This window comes from Phascolarctos cinereus, unplaced genomic scaffold, assembly GCF_003287225.1.
Source record: "Phascolarctos cinereus isolate Bilbo 61053 unplaced genomic scaffold, phaCin_HiC Scaffold_5;HRSCAF=322, whole genome shotgun sequence".
Lineage (NCBI taxonomy): Eukaryota > Metazoa > Chordata > Mammalia > Diprotodontia > Phascolarctidae > Phascolarctos > Phascolarctos cinereus.
The window spans coordinates 317961651-317977665 of record NW_027555958.1 but is presented as its reverse complement, the minus strand read 5'-3'; the positions used below and the strand labels follow the sequence as shown (position 1 = coordinate 317977665).

Genomic DNA, 16015 nt, shown 5'->3' with positions numbered 1-16015 from the left:
CGGGAGCCCCTAACTCCGCGAAGGCCAACTATCCCAATCTTTCGCTCAGTGGCCCAAAGCGGAGAAGGAATCCCCTCACATGGCTTAAAGCTCCAGCAGGGTTCTGGGAGACAGTGAAGGAATGGGATATAGGCCTCCCCACTCAGCCTGTTTCTCTCAGTCTTCCTTTTCATTAGTTACCTCTTAACTCAGCTTCTTCCCACCTTCGGTCCAGCCTCCTCTCTCAGTACCCAGACTCTTTCCCCAGCTTCCTAGTCCGTCTCTTAACGGCTTTGGCCTCCCCTTCACTCAGGCCTTCCAACTGTTGTCAGCTCTCCTGCCTGGAGCCTTCACCCGATGCAGACCATTACCAAGTGTGAACAGTTCCAAGAGCCCTATAGATGCAACTGGGGGGCTACCTGTGTTTTTCTTTCTTTCTTTCTTTCTTTCTTTCTTTCTTTCTTTCTTTCTTTCTTTCTTTCTTTCTTTCTTTCTTTCTTTCTTTCTTTCTTTCTTTCTTTCTTTCTTTCTTTCTTTCTTTCTTTCTTTCTTTCTCTCTCTTTCTTTCTCTCTCTCTCTCTTTCTTTCTTTCTTTCCTATATTCTTTCTCTGTCCAAATTCTTTCTCTTATTATTCTTTTTTCTTCTCTTTTTCTGTTTTTCCCTTACCCTTCTAGCTTTCTTCCTCTTTTCTCTGTCATTTTTTGGAAATCCAACAAAAGATTTAATTCAGAGGCAATTTAGTGTATCTACACAACCACAAAATAACTGGAGAGAAAGGAGAAGTCCTTGGATCTGAATTGAAATCGGGAACTGGTATAATCCCTTTCAAAACTCAGGTAGAAAGAAGGCACAGAGTCTGAGGGTGGTGCCCCAAGTAAAGAGCAATCCGACTTCTGAGTCCTCCTCAGACAGGGGCTTGTTAGAGGGAAAGGGGAGAGGGAAGTTGCTTTCTCTCTTGCCCTCAGCCATTCCAGAGAATCAGGGAGCTCTTGTTCTTAGCACCTTCTTTTCCTGCCTTCAATTCCTCCAGTGCTGGTCCCTCTGCCAGATGTGGTGTGACCATGAAGGATCCTACATAAACCCACATTATTAAGTGACTACATTGGCATGGCATGGTCAGAATCAGGGCTTTGGAGGGAGAAATGACTCTCTTAGACAGGAGTCTGGGCTCTCAAGGGGGAATCACTAAGGTGACAAGCATAGCTGGGTCTTCAGTCTTATTCAAAGGGTTCAGATAATTGCTCTGCCAGAATGGGCCCTTGGGAAGGGATGGAGTCAGACTACCTTTTATTTAAGGGCTGCAGAACCTCAGAAGGTTCGGGGATTCAGGGAACTTGCCTGAAATTTAAGCAGGAAGCCTAGGCTGGTCTACTCTTTCTGGTGATGCTGTTTGTGGCTATGTACCTAGGACAGACTGTGGGGGGGGGCCGGTGAGAGAGAGAGAGAGAGAAGGAGTTCCCCCCTAGGGTCAGTACAAATACATGTGTGAACCAGGGAGTAAATAAACAGGTACCACTTTAAATGTGTGTATAAAGGTGTGTATGTCAATGAGTGCAAGTATAAATATGTGTGGTTATTGGGGTGTGGGTGTGGTTTGTGTTGTGTTCTTTAGTAAATGTGTGTATCTGTGAATATGTCTCTATGCCAGTTCCTTGACCTCTGTAGGTGAGTATCCCTGTGTTTAGATGTCTGTGGGTTTGAGGAGGTAAGAAGGCCTCTTTGCATTGCGGCTGCCCAAGTTCAGGCTTGGCTAAGTCCCTGCACCGCTCTCCTGAGTCTTTCTGTCTGACAGTCAGTGTGTCCTGGCTTCTCCCTTCCCGCCTCCCTAATCTAAACCATGCGGATTCCTCAGTCCCTTCCTAACTCAGAAGGGCCGAATTGCCGGCCCAGCCCCAAGTGCTAGAGCAGGAGGCTGCTGGCCTCACTCAGCTTAGGGTATCGGGGTGTCGGGAGAGTAGATAGGAGTGGGGTGCAAGGGGAACTTGTCCCCCACCCCCATCCCAGCGGGATGGCGGGAGCAGTTCTGATTGACAGTAGCAACGTCAGCGCCTGGGGGGGGGCCGGGCCGGGCCTCCGCCGGGCCGGGGGTGGGAGGGAGTGAAGGAGGGAGGGAGGGAGTGAAGGAAGGAGGGAGGGAGAGAGGGAGGGGAGGCCCAGCCCCAAACCTCAGCTTGCAAAGGAGATCAAGGGCCGGGCTCCAGAACTGGGATGTGTCGGGCCCTGAGGGTGAGGCGGGTGGCTGGACACTGACCCAGTCGGCTCTGAGCCCCCAACCTCTGTAGCCTCCATCCCCGTAAGTCTTCTCTTTCCCGGACCCCGGACACCTAGGTCCCCCGGACCGCAGGAGCCTCCGGATGCGGCAGCCCGGCTAGCCCGAGCCCAGCCAGGGTAAGTGTCTGCGGCCCAAAGGATGGGGAGCACTTGGGGAAGCCGATGACTGGGGCCCATAGAGGAAAGGGTCCCGGCTCCTCCGAACCAGTGCCAGCTTTGCGCGAGGGGGGAGGAAACGCAGACTGAGAGTGAAATTAAATCAGGGAACTGGGGTTAGAAACGTGGGTCGATGACAGTAGCAGTAAGGGGAAGACGTACAGAAAAAAAAATGTGAATAACGGAACAGCTTAGGAAAAAAGAGAGCGCAAAACCACAGTCCATGGAGGTGGGATAACGGGCATGAAACATGCCCCTGAGGCTTCGGGGGAAACAGTGACGAAAAGACTGGCATTCAAATAGTGAGCAAAAGTAATAACAGTGTTAATTCTCCTCCAAATACAGAGGGGGAACGAATTATATAACATGGGACCGACAAAAATCAAAATGATTAAAAAGGCAACACCGTAGGAGCGTGATCAGTCATTATTGTCCAAGCTATGGTGGCGATTTGAACGGGACTCCCTAGACCCAGGAACTTTTCACCCTCACCTGGGTTCCTAGACAGTCCAGAGCTCCGAGAGTCCGTGAGGTTCTAAACATCGGTACATTTTTGAGAGTGATCTGAAATCTGCAGCTGACAAGGCGACAGTAGCCCAAATAAGCCAAGTCGCTCCTTGACTGCTCTTTATAACTACTTTAATAACATTATAAATTATCCTAGAGTAACTAGAACTATCGAGGCAACTTGACTGATAGCAGCCCAGGTACTAAGAGCAACAGTAACATTATTCATGACCGAAGAAATAACTAAAACGTGGATTGTGGAGACATTGACAAAGACCAGCGAAGCAGTAGCTACAGAGTTGAAAATGGTAAAGTACCAGAAATTATCGACCTGGTGCTATAATAAAGATGATGAGAGGAGAAAGATACATTGAGGACCCGGGAAGTGTGTTTTAGATATCAGTTTGCCTGAGATAACCAGACTGCCATAGCCCTAGTCATGACAAGCAAAGCATAAAATAATAATAATAATAAAAGCCCTTCTCCGAATAACGGTACTCAATTGAAAAGGATTAAACCTAAGAGACAAATAACACTTAAGGATTTTTTTTGAAGGGAAAGAGTAAAATGTTAAGTGAATCCACCGACTGAAATCGGGAAAGACAGTCACAGAGCCAACGGATAGGAAAAAAGATGAATAATACTGTAAATCTGTGATTCTGTGAACTGCAGTAATAAGAGCAACGAGAGAAATTGGCTAATTGCAGTAACCCAAACAGTTATGGGTTTTCTAAATGGCAGGAGCAGTGAAGATCTTTCTGTAACGTGGTCGATGACCCAAAAATGACAATAATTGTATTAATAATATTCTTAAGGGAAGTGCGGGTTAAGGAAAATTTTAATTCAACATATTGGGAAGAAAAGCAAATGTCTCAATAATCAAATTAAAGAAGAGGTGCAATGGTTATGACTCCACAAATGTAGATTTTTTTAAGAAAGAAGGAAAAAGAGAAAAAAAGAAAGCAGGAAAGAGAAAGGGGGGGAAAGGAAGGGAGAGAGAAGAAGCAGTAAAGAGAAGTAAAAGAAATAGGAAGGGAGTCCAGAGGGAGAACCTGGGACCAGATAACGGGAATATATTAAAAACCGCAGAAATTGAAGGAATTGCTTCGGATTTGCCCACCTTAAAGCAGCGCACTCGCAGCTGGATGACTGCTGCAAGCTTCCCCGAGGCTGGGAGACCCTCGTCTAAATTACCGCCTTGCAAAGGTGAGTGAACTGACAGAAATGGAGGTTGAGATGCTGCGGAGGGAGGGTCATCGCGAGTCCGCCGGAACAGCCGCAGTTTTGACAGCAAGACCAGAAAAGGAGAGCTGCCTTGAAGACGGGAGAAGCCTAACGCAAACCGGAGAAGAAGAGAATCCTAGCCTTCAAGGAGCCTGGAAAGGCTCGCGGACTGCAGTAACCCAAAGTTCTCCAGTGGCCACTGTGAGTGCAGTAACGGCACGAAGGGCTGGCTAGGATGGTGCTGTTGTGACTTGGGTCACATCAAGAATGGAACAGCGATATTAACTGAAGGACAGCTTGAATCGCCCTCCACCGACTACAGGCGGCTCTTCTAGCCTTGGTCCTTGGCAATCCGCACCCCCACCTCCTACCTCCTCAACGCCCAGGACGGTGAAGATTGGAAGGATCAGCGGTTTCTATCAGACAACGGACTTGGTTAAACCTAGCAGTCACACTACCCGTTAGGCAGGGTCTGCTTCCCAGGTGAAATAGACCAGCTACCTGTTTTCCCCACCACTCACCTCCAAGCCTTTTTGCCATAGACTTGGAAACCAGGCCTCTCTGGTCTCAGCCGCAAGCTTCCCTGGACTACTTGGCCTCCAGGCGGGCTTCTGGAGAGGGAAAGGCAGCGCTGAGGACCGAGGCTGGTGCATACCTGGGGAAAATGGAGAGAAAGGCGAGAAAGGCCTGCCCCTAGGGGCGCAGGACCCAGTCCCGGCGGTCGGTGCCTAAAGATCCAGAGGAAGGCCTGAGCCTGGCCGGCGCCCTTGGTTCTGAATGGGGGAGGACTGCACTCTGCACAGCGGGAGCGGGCCTGGTAGGGTTCCTCGGGAGTCAGGGGACAGCCTGGATTTGTACATCTCTGGGGGTACTGGGGCTGGCTGGTACTGTGTTTTGGAGGAGGAGGTGTTTGGATTTTCGTCTTTACACATATTTAGGGAAAATGTAACAGGCTGGGACCCTGGTGATTGTACGATCGAGCCTCTGCGGATCGCAGCCTTTGGCCTTTTCCTAGAGTTTTCTTTCAGTGCCCCGGCGGAGGTCTCCCCGCTCCCTCTCCGCTGTCCAGAGGTAGGGCTAGGCTTACCAAGAGCCGCTGGGGCTCTGGGTCCTCCCTCCCTGATTTTTGCCAGTCGCAGGACTCCGAGGGGAGATGCTGTTGGGAAAGGGCACCAAGGCCTCGCTCCCAGCTTGGCCCTATAGCAGCGGGGCCTGCTGGAGAGAGGCCGGAGCAGCAGAGTAGGAAGGGCTCGAGCCAGCCTACGTTATTGGATGGAGAAGGGGAAATGATTCGCTTTTACAGTTTTCAGATTTTAACTGTTATTTTTAATTTCAAGATTAAGACAAGCCAAGGGGCAAGGGTGTCGTGGAGACCTCCGAAAGTCTAGGACACTCCTCTGTGCTTCCGCATCTCCGTCATCTTTTCTCTATGGCCTGCGTCTGAGTGTCTGTCTACGGGTCTGTCTGTCTGTCAGCGCTTATCTTTATGGGCTTTTCCCAGCCCCTGGCCTCGGCCGGCTTTTATCTCTTCGGTTGCACTTGGCTTGTTTATACTCAGAAGGCCCAGGGGGTGCGGGGTTGGGGGCGGGGAGCCGCCCCAGGCAAAAAGTACTGGAGAGGAGCCCCGGCATCGAGAGGAGATGCTAGCGGTGGGGGAGGGCAGGGAAGAAAGAAAAAGATGAGAATGGAGAACAGAAGACAAGAGAGAAGAAACAGAGAGGCAGAAGATTAGAAAACAGGAGAAAAGAGGGAAGAGCTAAGTCAAGAATGAAATAAAAACAAATAGGGAGGAAATAGAGATTAGTCCAGGGCTGATGAAGGAGAGATTTCTAGGTTTCTTCGGTCCGTCGGTGATGGAAAGGTGAAGGTGGGTGAAGAGGGCGGGGATACTCACAGGTGAGGAAGTTGGGATGGATCTAAGACCTCTAGGTAAATTAGACTGTGAGTGTCAGGACGGCAGGAGCGCTGGTGCTTTAACAACAGAAAAGTGGGTTTCTGAGACCTACGACCCTGGGTTACCCCTCTTCCCGGATGTTTCCTGTCCCTGGTTATTACACTGAGGTGGAATACTCCCATCCCTTAGCTGAAAACATAAGGAGCCCTCAGTTTTGGGGTGCGTGTGTGTGTCTCAGTAAAGGTGTCTGTGCAGTGGTAATGTGTGCAGGGATTCTGAATGCTTAGATACAGAAGATTGGCTCATATTAAACTAAAATTAAAATACACAATTTTGAATTAAGTGGGTTGTAAAGAGAACTGGTGCAGCATGGAAGAAGATGTCTCTAAAATATCAGGTTCTTCTCAGGTCACCCAGTTATTGGAAGAAACCTTCATCTCTACAGTCCAAGCAAAAGGCAGGACAGAGGCTTTTAACTAGGTCATTCAGGTCAAACCACTGGGTACTGTTTAGTTGGGCCCAAGAATATGAAATGCTTTTATCTGAGCCTGGGTTGTGGAGGTCCAATTTAGTCCCGTCTGCTAACACTCTGTCAATGGCTGCTTGTGGTGTTTTACTGGAAAATGAAATATAGGTTTCCCATTTCTCTCTGTTTGCAAAATGAACCCTTCAGTTTCTAGAGTCGGCTCTTCCCACCCTTGAGGACCCGTTTCTAGCTAGAGTTGCCAATCTGTGCCACACTCCCTCTCAGTGCAGGCCACAGTACACACAGGACTTGGAATCAGAGATATCAGGGCTGCTGGTGGTAGTGCCTTATCTTGGGGCAGGATCATAATTGACAAGTGATAGAAGAGGATGGAGCTGGGTACCAAAGATGGGACTAGGGCTGAAGCTGTACACAGAAACGCTGAGAAATATAAAGGCATATGGGGAGCTAAGAGCTGACCAAAGCTAGGAACAGAGCTAGGGATGTAGACATCCAGATGCTGAACAGAGCGCATGTATACACAGCCAGGGTGAAGTGGTAAAGGAGAGGAGGGGCTCTGGGTATAGTATTGCCACATGAACTAGAGGGCAGGTGCTACTGGGCTCCTATACCTCTAGTACCAGGCCATCAGGTTCTGTCACAGGACCCCCGCTGTGACTCTAAAGTCACATTCTGCTCTGTATGTCTGTATATATCCCACAGGAGATGCTTCAGGACAAGGGCCTTTCTGAGAGTGAAGAGGGCTTCCGAGCCCCAGCCCCTGCACATGGCGAGCAGGCCTCAGTTCCAGAGCCAGCTTTGGGTGGACAGGGCCTTTCTGGTACTCCCCTCAGCAGCCCCCAGGGCCAAGATGCTGAGCAGGTAGGAACTGGGGGATTAACTGGGACGGGCTGCTGATGGGATGGTAACCGGGCCAGGGTCCACCAGAGTTTGTGCCCAGAGGCCTCTGTATATTTATCTGGGACAGTACCTGGTACAGAAAGGCCCTGGTGTTTGTCTCTCTTGTAGATAGGACCTTCTCATAACTGTTAGTCAGAAGACAATCGTGCCCTTACACACACACACACAGGGCTGATGTGAATTGGGTGCCCCGTCTCCCCCCAAATCCGGGCTCCAAACAGAACGGGGCCTTCTCTCCCAAGATGCCCATAAAAGTGAAGAATTTACTGTCCCAGACCCAGATGGCCGGGCTTTTAAATGTTTCTTCCCCCCACCCCCAAAGTGTCCCTGGGCCCCTTGCCTGGCGGGGCACTAGCTCTATCGGCTGGGTCTGGTTTGCTTTGTAACTTGCTTTTATGGGCAGCCTAGGCCCAGGGGCTGTTTGCAATTCTTCCCCCCGGGGCTTTGGTGGGGGTGGGGGGAAGGAGTGGCCGTTTGTAGTGCCCACTCCCTTTCCCTTTTTGGTGGTATATAATTCGTTCCCTCAAGCGGGATCCATGCTTAGGCACAATGATTTAGGTGCCTGGATAATTCAGCAAGAGAAATGCTTTAAACTCTGGCCAAATTGTGTCAGACGGGGGTCCTGCCTTAGTGATCGAGATTCCCAGATCTTCGGGACTTTTTAGACTTCTCGGGTATCCAGAGACAGAGGCTAGAGACCAGGGATGGGGCTGAAGTCTGTGCCCTCTTGGTTTTCCACCCCCTCCACTTCCCTCATCCCCGCCACTGCCCACTTGGGTCTCAACACCAACTAGCCGGGAAAATGGGGCGAGGACCTTGGGTCGAGGAAGCGGCCTCTCAGCGAAGAACACCAGCCACAGGTTGAGACTCCCCGGGCTTGGAGGAGAGGAAAATGCAAGCCTCTTGGGGAAGAGAGGAAGAGAAGGGAGTTGGAGGAGAAAAACAAATTGTTCCTGGCTTTCGGATGACTAGCTGTTTAGAGGAATCGCGCTTGGCCTGAATTTCGAATCCCATAGACATTCGAATTTCGAATCTCGTAGACACTCGAAATTTCGGATCTCCCAGACATTCGAATTTGGAATTTCCAATTGTGTCGAATTTCAATGAAACTCTGTACAATCGCTCCCGGAGGTTCAGGGCCAAAAGAACGCATCAACCTCACACGCATTTTGTGTTCCCTTTCCCCCTCTTCTCATTTCCTGGGTAATCCGACGCATTGGTAGCAGAGGGAGAAAAAATCCAGATTTTTAGGGCAGATAAATTTAAAGATTTAATTTCTCCAAGGTGCGAAATATCTCTGCCAACTGCCGCTTTAAAAAAGGCAGAAGCTCGGAGGAAACCCCTGACTCCGACTTTTTCTTTCCCAAGGGCGGGAGTCACCTGTCCCACGCGTTCGAATAAAGCGACGGTCGGGACCGCTTCTCCCTTTTATTTCCAGCCCTTCTTGGGGCTCAGACACTCTCGTGAGGTTCAAAAGCGGCTTTAAACGTGTTTATTTTGTGCATATAAGAACACACTACACATATGCGTACCTATATGAAGAGGGAGAAATACTAATTTTCTAAAGAGATTTGTCCATTTATTATTATGTTTTAATCTGAAAGCGAGGGAATAAATCAGGGGAATCGAGTCCTGAAGACCAGATTACCTGCTCCGAAATTTTGTTGTATGCTATCAGCTTAGGCCGGGTTCCGAGTCTTGGTTGGTTCGGAGCCAGACGGAACAGTCTGCTCTGAGCAGATAGTTATGCTTTGAGAGGGGCGATCAGGATCACTGAGAGTCCCATAGAGTGGGACAAGAAGCCCACAGGATGAGTCAGGGGCATTCTCTTTCCTAGTCCCAATTTTCTGGGGGAGAGTCGCGTGTGTCCCCACACCAGAAAAAAGGGGCGAGTCACCACCATCCGTTCCTCCCACTCTCCCCATACACTACTTTGGTGACCTCGGTCTCGCCCCACCCCCCACCCACATCTACCTTTGTCGGATTCTTGAGTTTCAATAACCCTTCCAGCTGGGTGTAGGGTGCCTCTTGCCTTTAAGGCTCTCAGACCCCATTCCCTATCCAGGAGGCCAGACTAAAAATAGGAATTTTGATTAGCTCAGAAAAGTGAAGCCCCCCTCTCCCTTCCGGCTTTCCTAGGGAAAGAACCCCAGAGCCGGGGCTCGGTCTGATTGCTTGTTCTCTCCCTGCTTCCCCCAGACAATCGAGAATATCAAGGTGACTCTGCACGAGAAGGAACTCTGGAAGAAATTTCACGAAGCGGGAACTGAGATGATTATTACCAAAGCCGGCAGGTCAGTTTTTGTGGGAGTATTCTTTGGAGATCTTGAGAGTGAGGTTGGGAGAGTTAGTCTTATGCAGGGAGGGGTCAGGTCTGTGATGCCGATGTCCCCTCATCCCCTGAACCCTGTGCTAATTTGGCTCTGGTCTGAGCGCCCAAACTGGAACTATAAGCTCAAATCTTAACCACCCTATCCCTCAACCTCCGGCTCCTCACCCCCCCCCAACCCTACCCCCGACGCCCGACAGGGATTAAGCTGTAGCAGCTCAGGACCCTATAGAAGCCAACCGTCTAGATTCGGGCCTCAGCCCCAGCCCATCTAAGAAAAACTTTGCGCCTTCCCGCCAATTGGAAATCCGCTAGATATGGTCGGGGGCAAACAGAACTATGCAAATAGCATGCAAATATCGCCCAGGACTTTTGGGCTTCCAGTTCTGGAGTTCTTTGGTCTCTGGAGAGGGTGGACTTTTCAACCTCGAGATCTCCCTCCAGCTGCTGCAGACTCAGTATGGGGAGGAAGAGAAGGGGACTTTGATTTTCTTCTGCCTCCCCCCAGGCCCCAGCTGTCCTCAGGGGATAGCCTAGCGGCTCCAAGTTCTCTGGATTTAAATGAGATGCTTCCAGGCAGAAGGAAGGGAACCCGCGATACGCCTGAGTTGGTCCAGTGTAGGCGGGGCAGGAGGGGAGAGATCTGGGGACTTTTCTCCCCTCTGATTTGTAAGGTTTTGGTCCAGTAGGCAGGTGCTGGGGAAAGGGGACGGACAGTCAACTCAGCGAGCAGGTTAAGCAAGAGCTCCATCCTTCTCTCGGTGAAGGAACCCTCCTCCCGACCTACTTACGAGAGGCTTGGGGGAGGGGGCTGCCCTAAGGTGTTCCTGTCATTCCCCTCCCTCCTGGGGCAAAGGAGCCGATGGGGTGTGGGTGTGTGGTAGGGGATAGGGGGTGGGGGCCAAGCAGCTCTCGGGGTGGCTGCCAGAAGGGTGATTTATAAAGTGGAAACATCTTTAAAATGCGGTGGTGTCTGTGGGAGAGAACAGGGATGAGGGGGGAGAGGGGGAGGGTGAGACAGCCGGGGAGATAGGGGGAGAGACACTCAGACTGCGCGAGCAGGACCAAAATGAAGGGGTGAGGTGAACAATAGATCGGATGAATTAGATTTGTGTGCGCAGTCAATCTGAAAATCCTGGTTCAGACCTCCCATACTTCCTCCTCCCCACTAGCAGAGTTTGTTAGAAACCATTTCTTTGCCTGGTAATTCCAACTCCCCTACTTTAAATGGCGACACGGGTAGTAGTAATGCCAACAGTAACATCGGTTACTATAGCGAAACCTAACTCTCCCTTTTTGTAAAAATGTTTTCCCTAGCTGTGCAACTAAATTTCAGAAAAAAATTCAGGGAAACAGTTCCAAATCTTCACATCTCATATGACATTATGTATGTGTAAATCACTTTGTAAGCGTACTTTATCGATACGAGTTACAATCATCATCATCGTTTATTTAGTGCTGAAGTGAGAGCGTGTTCCCTTCAAGGAGAGTCAGACACAGTTACTCGTTTCTAACCTATCTCCATATTATCAGACTCAATTTTCCTCTTTATTTTAGCCCGGGAGATGATGATGGGCAGAAGTGATTTTCTTCCTCCCCTCTTCCCAACCCCCAACACACACTCTTTCCATGTTGAGTCAACCCTTCTCATACGCTTAATCTGGAGAAATCTGGTGTTTCGTTCTTAGAGGGACTCTGCAGAAACACAACTGGTTGCCTTTCTAGGGTGGGGAAAAAGGAGTTTTACCGTTGTGCCATGGTCTTTCAGAGCCTCTCTCCATGTGTTGTTCTGTCCCATTTCAGGGATAGGGCTTTAGCCATAGTGAATGGAGAGAGGAAGGAGAGGTCCAAGTCCAGAATTGCTCATTTTTAGGGGAGTAGCCATAGATGACATTTTCATGGGAGGATTGCTTGAGATTACTTGAATGATTGAACATTCTCAGCATGCCTGCACCTCTGGATGGCAGGTAAAGCTCCAGACACCTCGACTTCAAGGAAGAAAGATGCTTGTGGCCCTCACAGGTGTTTTTTTCTGTCTGTCAGTAGTCCCAGGGCTCAGAGAGGGGAGACCTTCCAGCTTTAGGCAGATGTTGGTGAGTGATCCTGGCAGAAGTTCAGGGATGAGCAGCTGAGAATAATAACAATAGTAAATAGTGGTTGTGATGATAAAAATTTTCCTTCTTGCTGATGGGTCAGAGAAGGGAATGAGGGTGGAGGGGAGCCCTTCCTTTCCCAACAGAAAGTTATCTATGCTGTAAATCTTCTCATTAAAAAAAAAGTCATTTAACTGGCCCTACTTCCTCTCAATTTTGCTCCCCCTTAGCTCCTGTTTCCCAGAGAAGACGCTCACTTCCCTCATCCTAGTTCCTCCTCACTTACTCCCTCTTCTCATCCTCTCACCTGAAGCCCTCTCAAGCTAGTAACTCACACTTACACAGAGCTTTGCAAATGCTCTCTGAATGAGACTTTTTTAAAAAAGTCTCATTCTTGCCTTTTTTTATACACCAATAATTTTTCTTAAGTCCCACCCCCTAACTTTTTCTCCTAACAAAGGAAAAACATTTAAGAAAGGCTGACACAGCAACCTACTCTGACCTGAACACCAAACTCCATATCCTTAATCCACACCTCTCTACTGAGAGGTAAATGAGGTTCCTTGTTGATTATCCAGGCCCTAAGTTGTTCATTACAATTCTTCACTTAGATAGCTTTTTATGGTTGCTAGTGTTTACATTATTGTAGTTATTGCATATATATATATATATATATCTATATATATATATATCATTCTATTGGTTCTGCTTTTTTCATTCTGCATCAGTTCAATCAAGTCTTCTCATGTTTTTTTGAATTCTTTATATTCATGTTTCTTACCAGTGCAGTAAATGTTCCATTGCATTTATATTGAATACTTTGTTCAGCTATTCCTCACCTACTAGGTACCTGTTTTTTTTTCCAGTTTTGTTTTTGTTTTATTATTGAGGGTGCATTTTTTATATCTCTTTGCATTTTTAAATTAATTTTATTTTGATTTATCAACAATCACTTCCATATGCTTTAGAGTTCAAAATTTTCTCCCACTTCCTCCCCACCACTATCCCCAAGACATGGCACACAATCTGATATAGGCTATACATATACATTCCTATTATACATATTTTCACATTAGTGATATTGTAAGTAAGAATTAGAACCAATAGGAGGAACGACCAGAAAGAGAAAACAAAATTCAACAGAAGAGAAAAAAATAGCAAATAGTATGCTTCAGTCTACACGCAAATTCTGTAGTTCTTTCTTTGGATGTGGATAGCATTTTCCATCATGAGGCCTTTGGAGATGTCTTAGATCCTTTTATTGCTGGGAAGAGTTAAGTTTAGCAATATTAGTCATCAACGTGGCTATTATTGTGTATAATGTTCTCCTGGTTCTGCTCACTTCACTCAGCATCCAACCATACAAGTCTTTCCAGGTTTTTCTGAAGTCAGCCTGTTCATCATTTCTTATAGCACAATAGTATTCCATTACATTCACATGCCACAACTTGTTCAGCCATTCCCCAATTGATGGGTATTGAGGGTGCATTTTAAATCTTTGCAAGCCCTTACTAAAAAACCTTATCAAAACCATAGCCTTTTATAACAAACCTTTCATACTTTCTAATAAGAAATGTCAAGAGTCCCCAAATCTAATGTTTGCAAAACCTTTTTTCACCATCCTTGCCTATCTGGGATAACCACAGAATAGGAGAGTAGCAGAGTAGGAGAGTTGACAGAAATATATTTTAAAGGATTTTTTAAAAAAGCATGACTTTTTTTAAAAAAGATTTTTTTTGGTCCAAATCATTTGAGAGTGCTGCCCCAATTCAGTAGGTTGGACAGTAGACACTGCCTTCTTTGCCTATGCAGGCAGCGGTACATGGTATTGAAGCATTCTGAAACAAAGGTCATAATTATAATAGCTCCTATTTTTCTGAGGCAGGAGTTTTTAACCCATGATCTCTGGATTGGTTTTTGATTTGTTTGTTTTAATACGTTGACAGGTTTCAATGTAACTGGTTTCCTTTTTAATATTGTTATTTTCTTTTATGCATTTAAAAGCATAATTCTGAGAAATCCATAGGCTTCGCCAGACTGCCAAAAGGGTCCATAATCTCACTCCCAAAGGTTAAGAACCTCTGTTCTAGGATCCTAAGGTTGACAAAGTGATTTCCTCACAACATTCATTAGAAATGGGTCATGCAAGTCTTGTTTTTCCCATTTCATGGATGAATAAATGGAGGTCCAGTTGGGGCAAAATGACCTTTCCTTGGTCACACAGCCAGGAAGTGGGGCTGGGGCTCAAGTCTAGGCCTCCTAACAATCTCTTCTCTAGAAGGGGGAGAATGAAAGAAGTTTCTGTCTTCCCCGGAGGAGGAAAAGGTTGCAGTGGAGACAGATGTACCAACAAGGTGAGCTTGAATATCTTCTTCCTAACCTGAGTCCTTTTTAGTCCCGATTTCCTGCTCCTTGTGACAGGAGAGTAGAGGGGGCCCTTTCCTATTTCATTCCTTTGAAGGTTTCATGAGTCCATTTTTCTCACTGTGGCTGTTTTGACAATACTCTCGCTGACAAAAAGCTGCATGCAGTCGCAGCCCAGCAGTCCAGGGCCAGGTCTGAAAGCGAGAATGAACCATCCCAAGGCAGGTGTAGAAGAGATAAACAAACAATTTCATGAAGACAAAACAAACTAAGGCCAGCCAGACCCGCTGCCTCCTTACCTGCTCTTGGGAGAATCAGATGACTCTGATCTGGGGAGAAGGGGATTCCCCCCCCCCAGTTCCTCGCTGCCCCTCTTCTTCTCCCTGATACTGGCCCTTCTTTTTACCTATTTTCTTCGCCATCTCTTCTCATATCTTCCTTTCCCTCTCTCTATTCCCCCCTTTCCCTCCCTCACCTCCTCCAGCGAAGCAGTGTGTGTGTGAGAAATAGCATTTTCTCCCAAACTCAGATAAAAGTCAGCTTCACAAAAAATTAAATATAAACGTCCCCAAATGAAAATTTCCTAACTGCCTGACCTCCCTGTCCTAAGGTTCTGGCTCTGCCACCAGATAAATCTTCCTTCTCCTATCTCCATAGCCTGAGTTCAATGTTGCTTGCGTTACTGACAGTGAATTTGTGGCTGAAAAATGAACTACCGATGAGAACTCCCGTTGAACCTGCATTGTTTGTTATTCCGAGGCCTGGCTCTGGCTCAGACTAATCCCCCACTTCAAAGCTTCCTGCCCTTTCTCTGTATACACAGCGTCAGAGCCCAGTGGCGTGGGTGATAAGAGAAATCAGGGCTTGGACAAACTGGGAAAGTGGGACCCAGAGAGACAGCGCTTTGATCTCCGGTAAAGTATTTTCTGAAAGCCTGAGTCGATCTGAAGGAAATACCATTACAACCAAAAGGTGGGGGAGCTAAGAGATCCAGCTGACTCTCTCCGTCCATCCCCCACCCTCTGCCCCAAAGTATCTATTCCACACGCCCCGCCGACGAGCATGGGGAGGGGGACATATTTCCTTAAAATGATTTCAAGGAATCAGGGAGCATTTTTCTCCGGGGGGTCGGGGGAGGGGGGGAATAGACCTGAATTAAATGATCTTTGCAATTGTTCTTAGACACAACAGGTCTATTCTATTTCCTTCCTTCCTTCTTTGCAGTTCGGTTCACTCCCCTTTGCCAATTATTTCACCCTTCTGTCCTCACGCCCTGCCATCCCTAGCCCTTCGAATCTCACCTTACAGAGTTGGCCAATCAGAAGTATAACCCTTGGAAACATATTCCTTTGAAGACCAAAGCAGAAAGGAAAGGCAAGGTTTTGTTTTGGACCCCTGCCTCGTTCCCACGAGTTCAAGTCACTTATTAGCTGTATATCCTTGGCCAAGTCGCTTCACCTTTTTGCCTCAGTTTCCTCATCTGTAAAATGAGGGTGACAATAATAACTGTAGTGCTTACCTCACGGTGTTTTGAGGCTGAAATGAGATCATGAGTGTAAAATGCTTGCAAACTTTAAAATGCTATATAATTCCACCTATACATAAGCTCACCTACTCCAAACCCCAACCAGCATGGTTTCCTTCAGGTTCTGGCACCCTGGCCAGTGGTTGTTTTCACAGCTGAGTTATTTCTGAAAGAAAAGGTTTAAAACGAAAGTTTGGTGGTTATTGGGGTCTCTCTGGGCACTTATATAGGGATATTAGCTGGCAGAAAGAGGAAAAAAGAGAATCTAGGAGTTCTGGAAGATG

The 16015-nt window shown here is 47.6% G+C and overlaps 1 protein-coding gene across 1 annotated transcript in view; it reads left to right on the top strand.

Annotated features, from left to right (window-relative positions):
* Positions 1–2177: 2177 nt before the first annotated feature.
* TBX4 (T-box transcription factor 4) overlaps positions 2178–16015 on the top strand; it is a 52254-nt gene continuing 38416 nt past the window's right edge. The window contains exons 1-3 of the mRNA XM_020992030.2: positions 2178–2369; positions 7223–7381; positions 9620–9714. Coding sequence (XP_020847689.1) covers positions 7226–7381; positions 9620–9714 — 251 coding nt within the window. The 5' untranslated portion in view covers positions 2178–2369; positions 7223–7225. The remainder of the gene's footprint in view (positions 2370–7222; positions 7382–9619; positions 9715–16015) is intronic.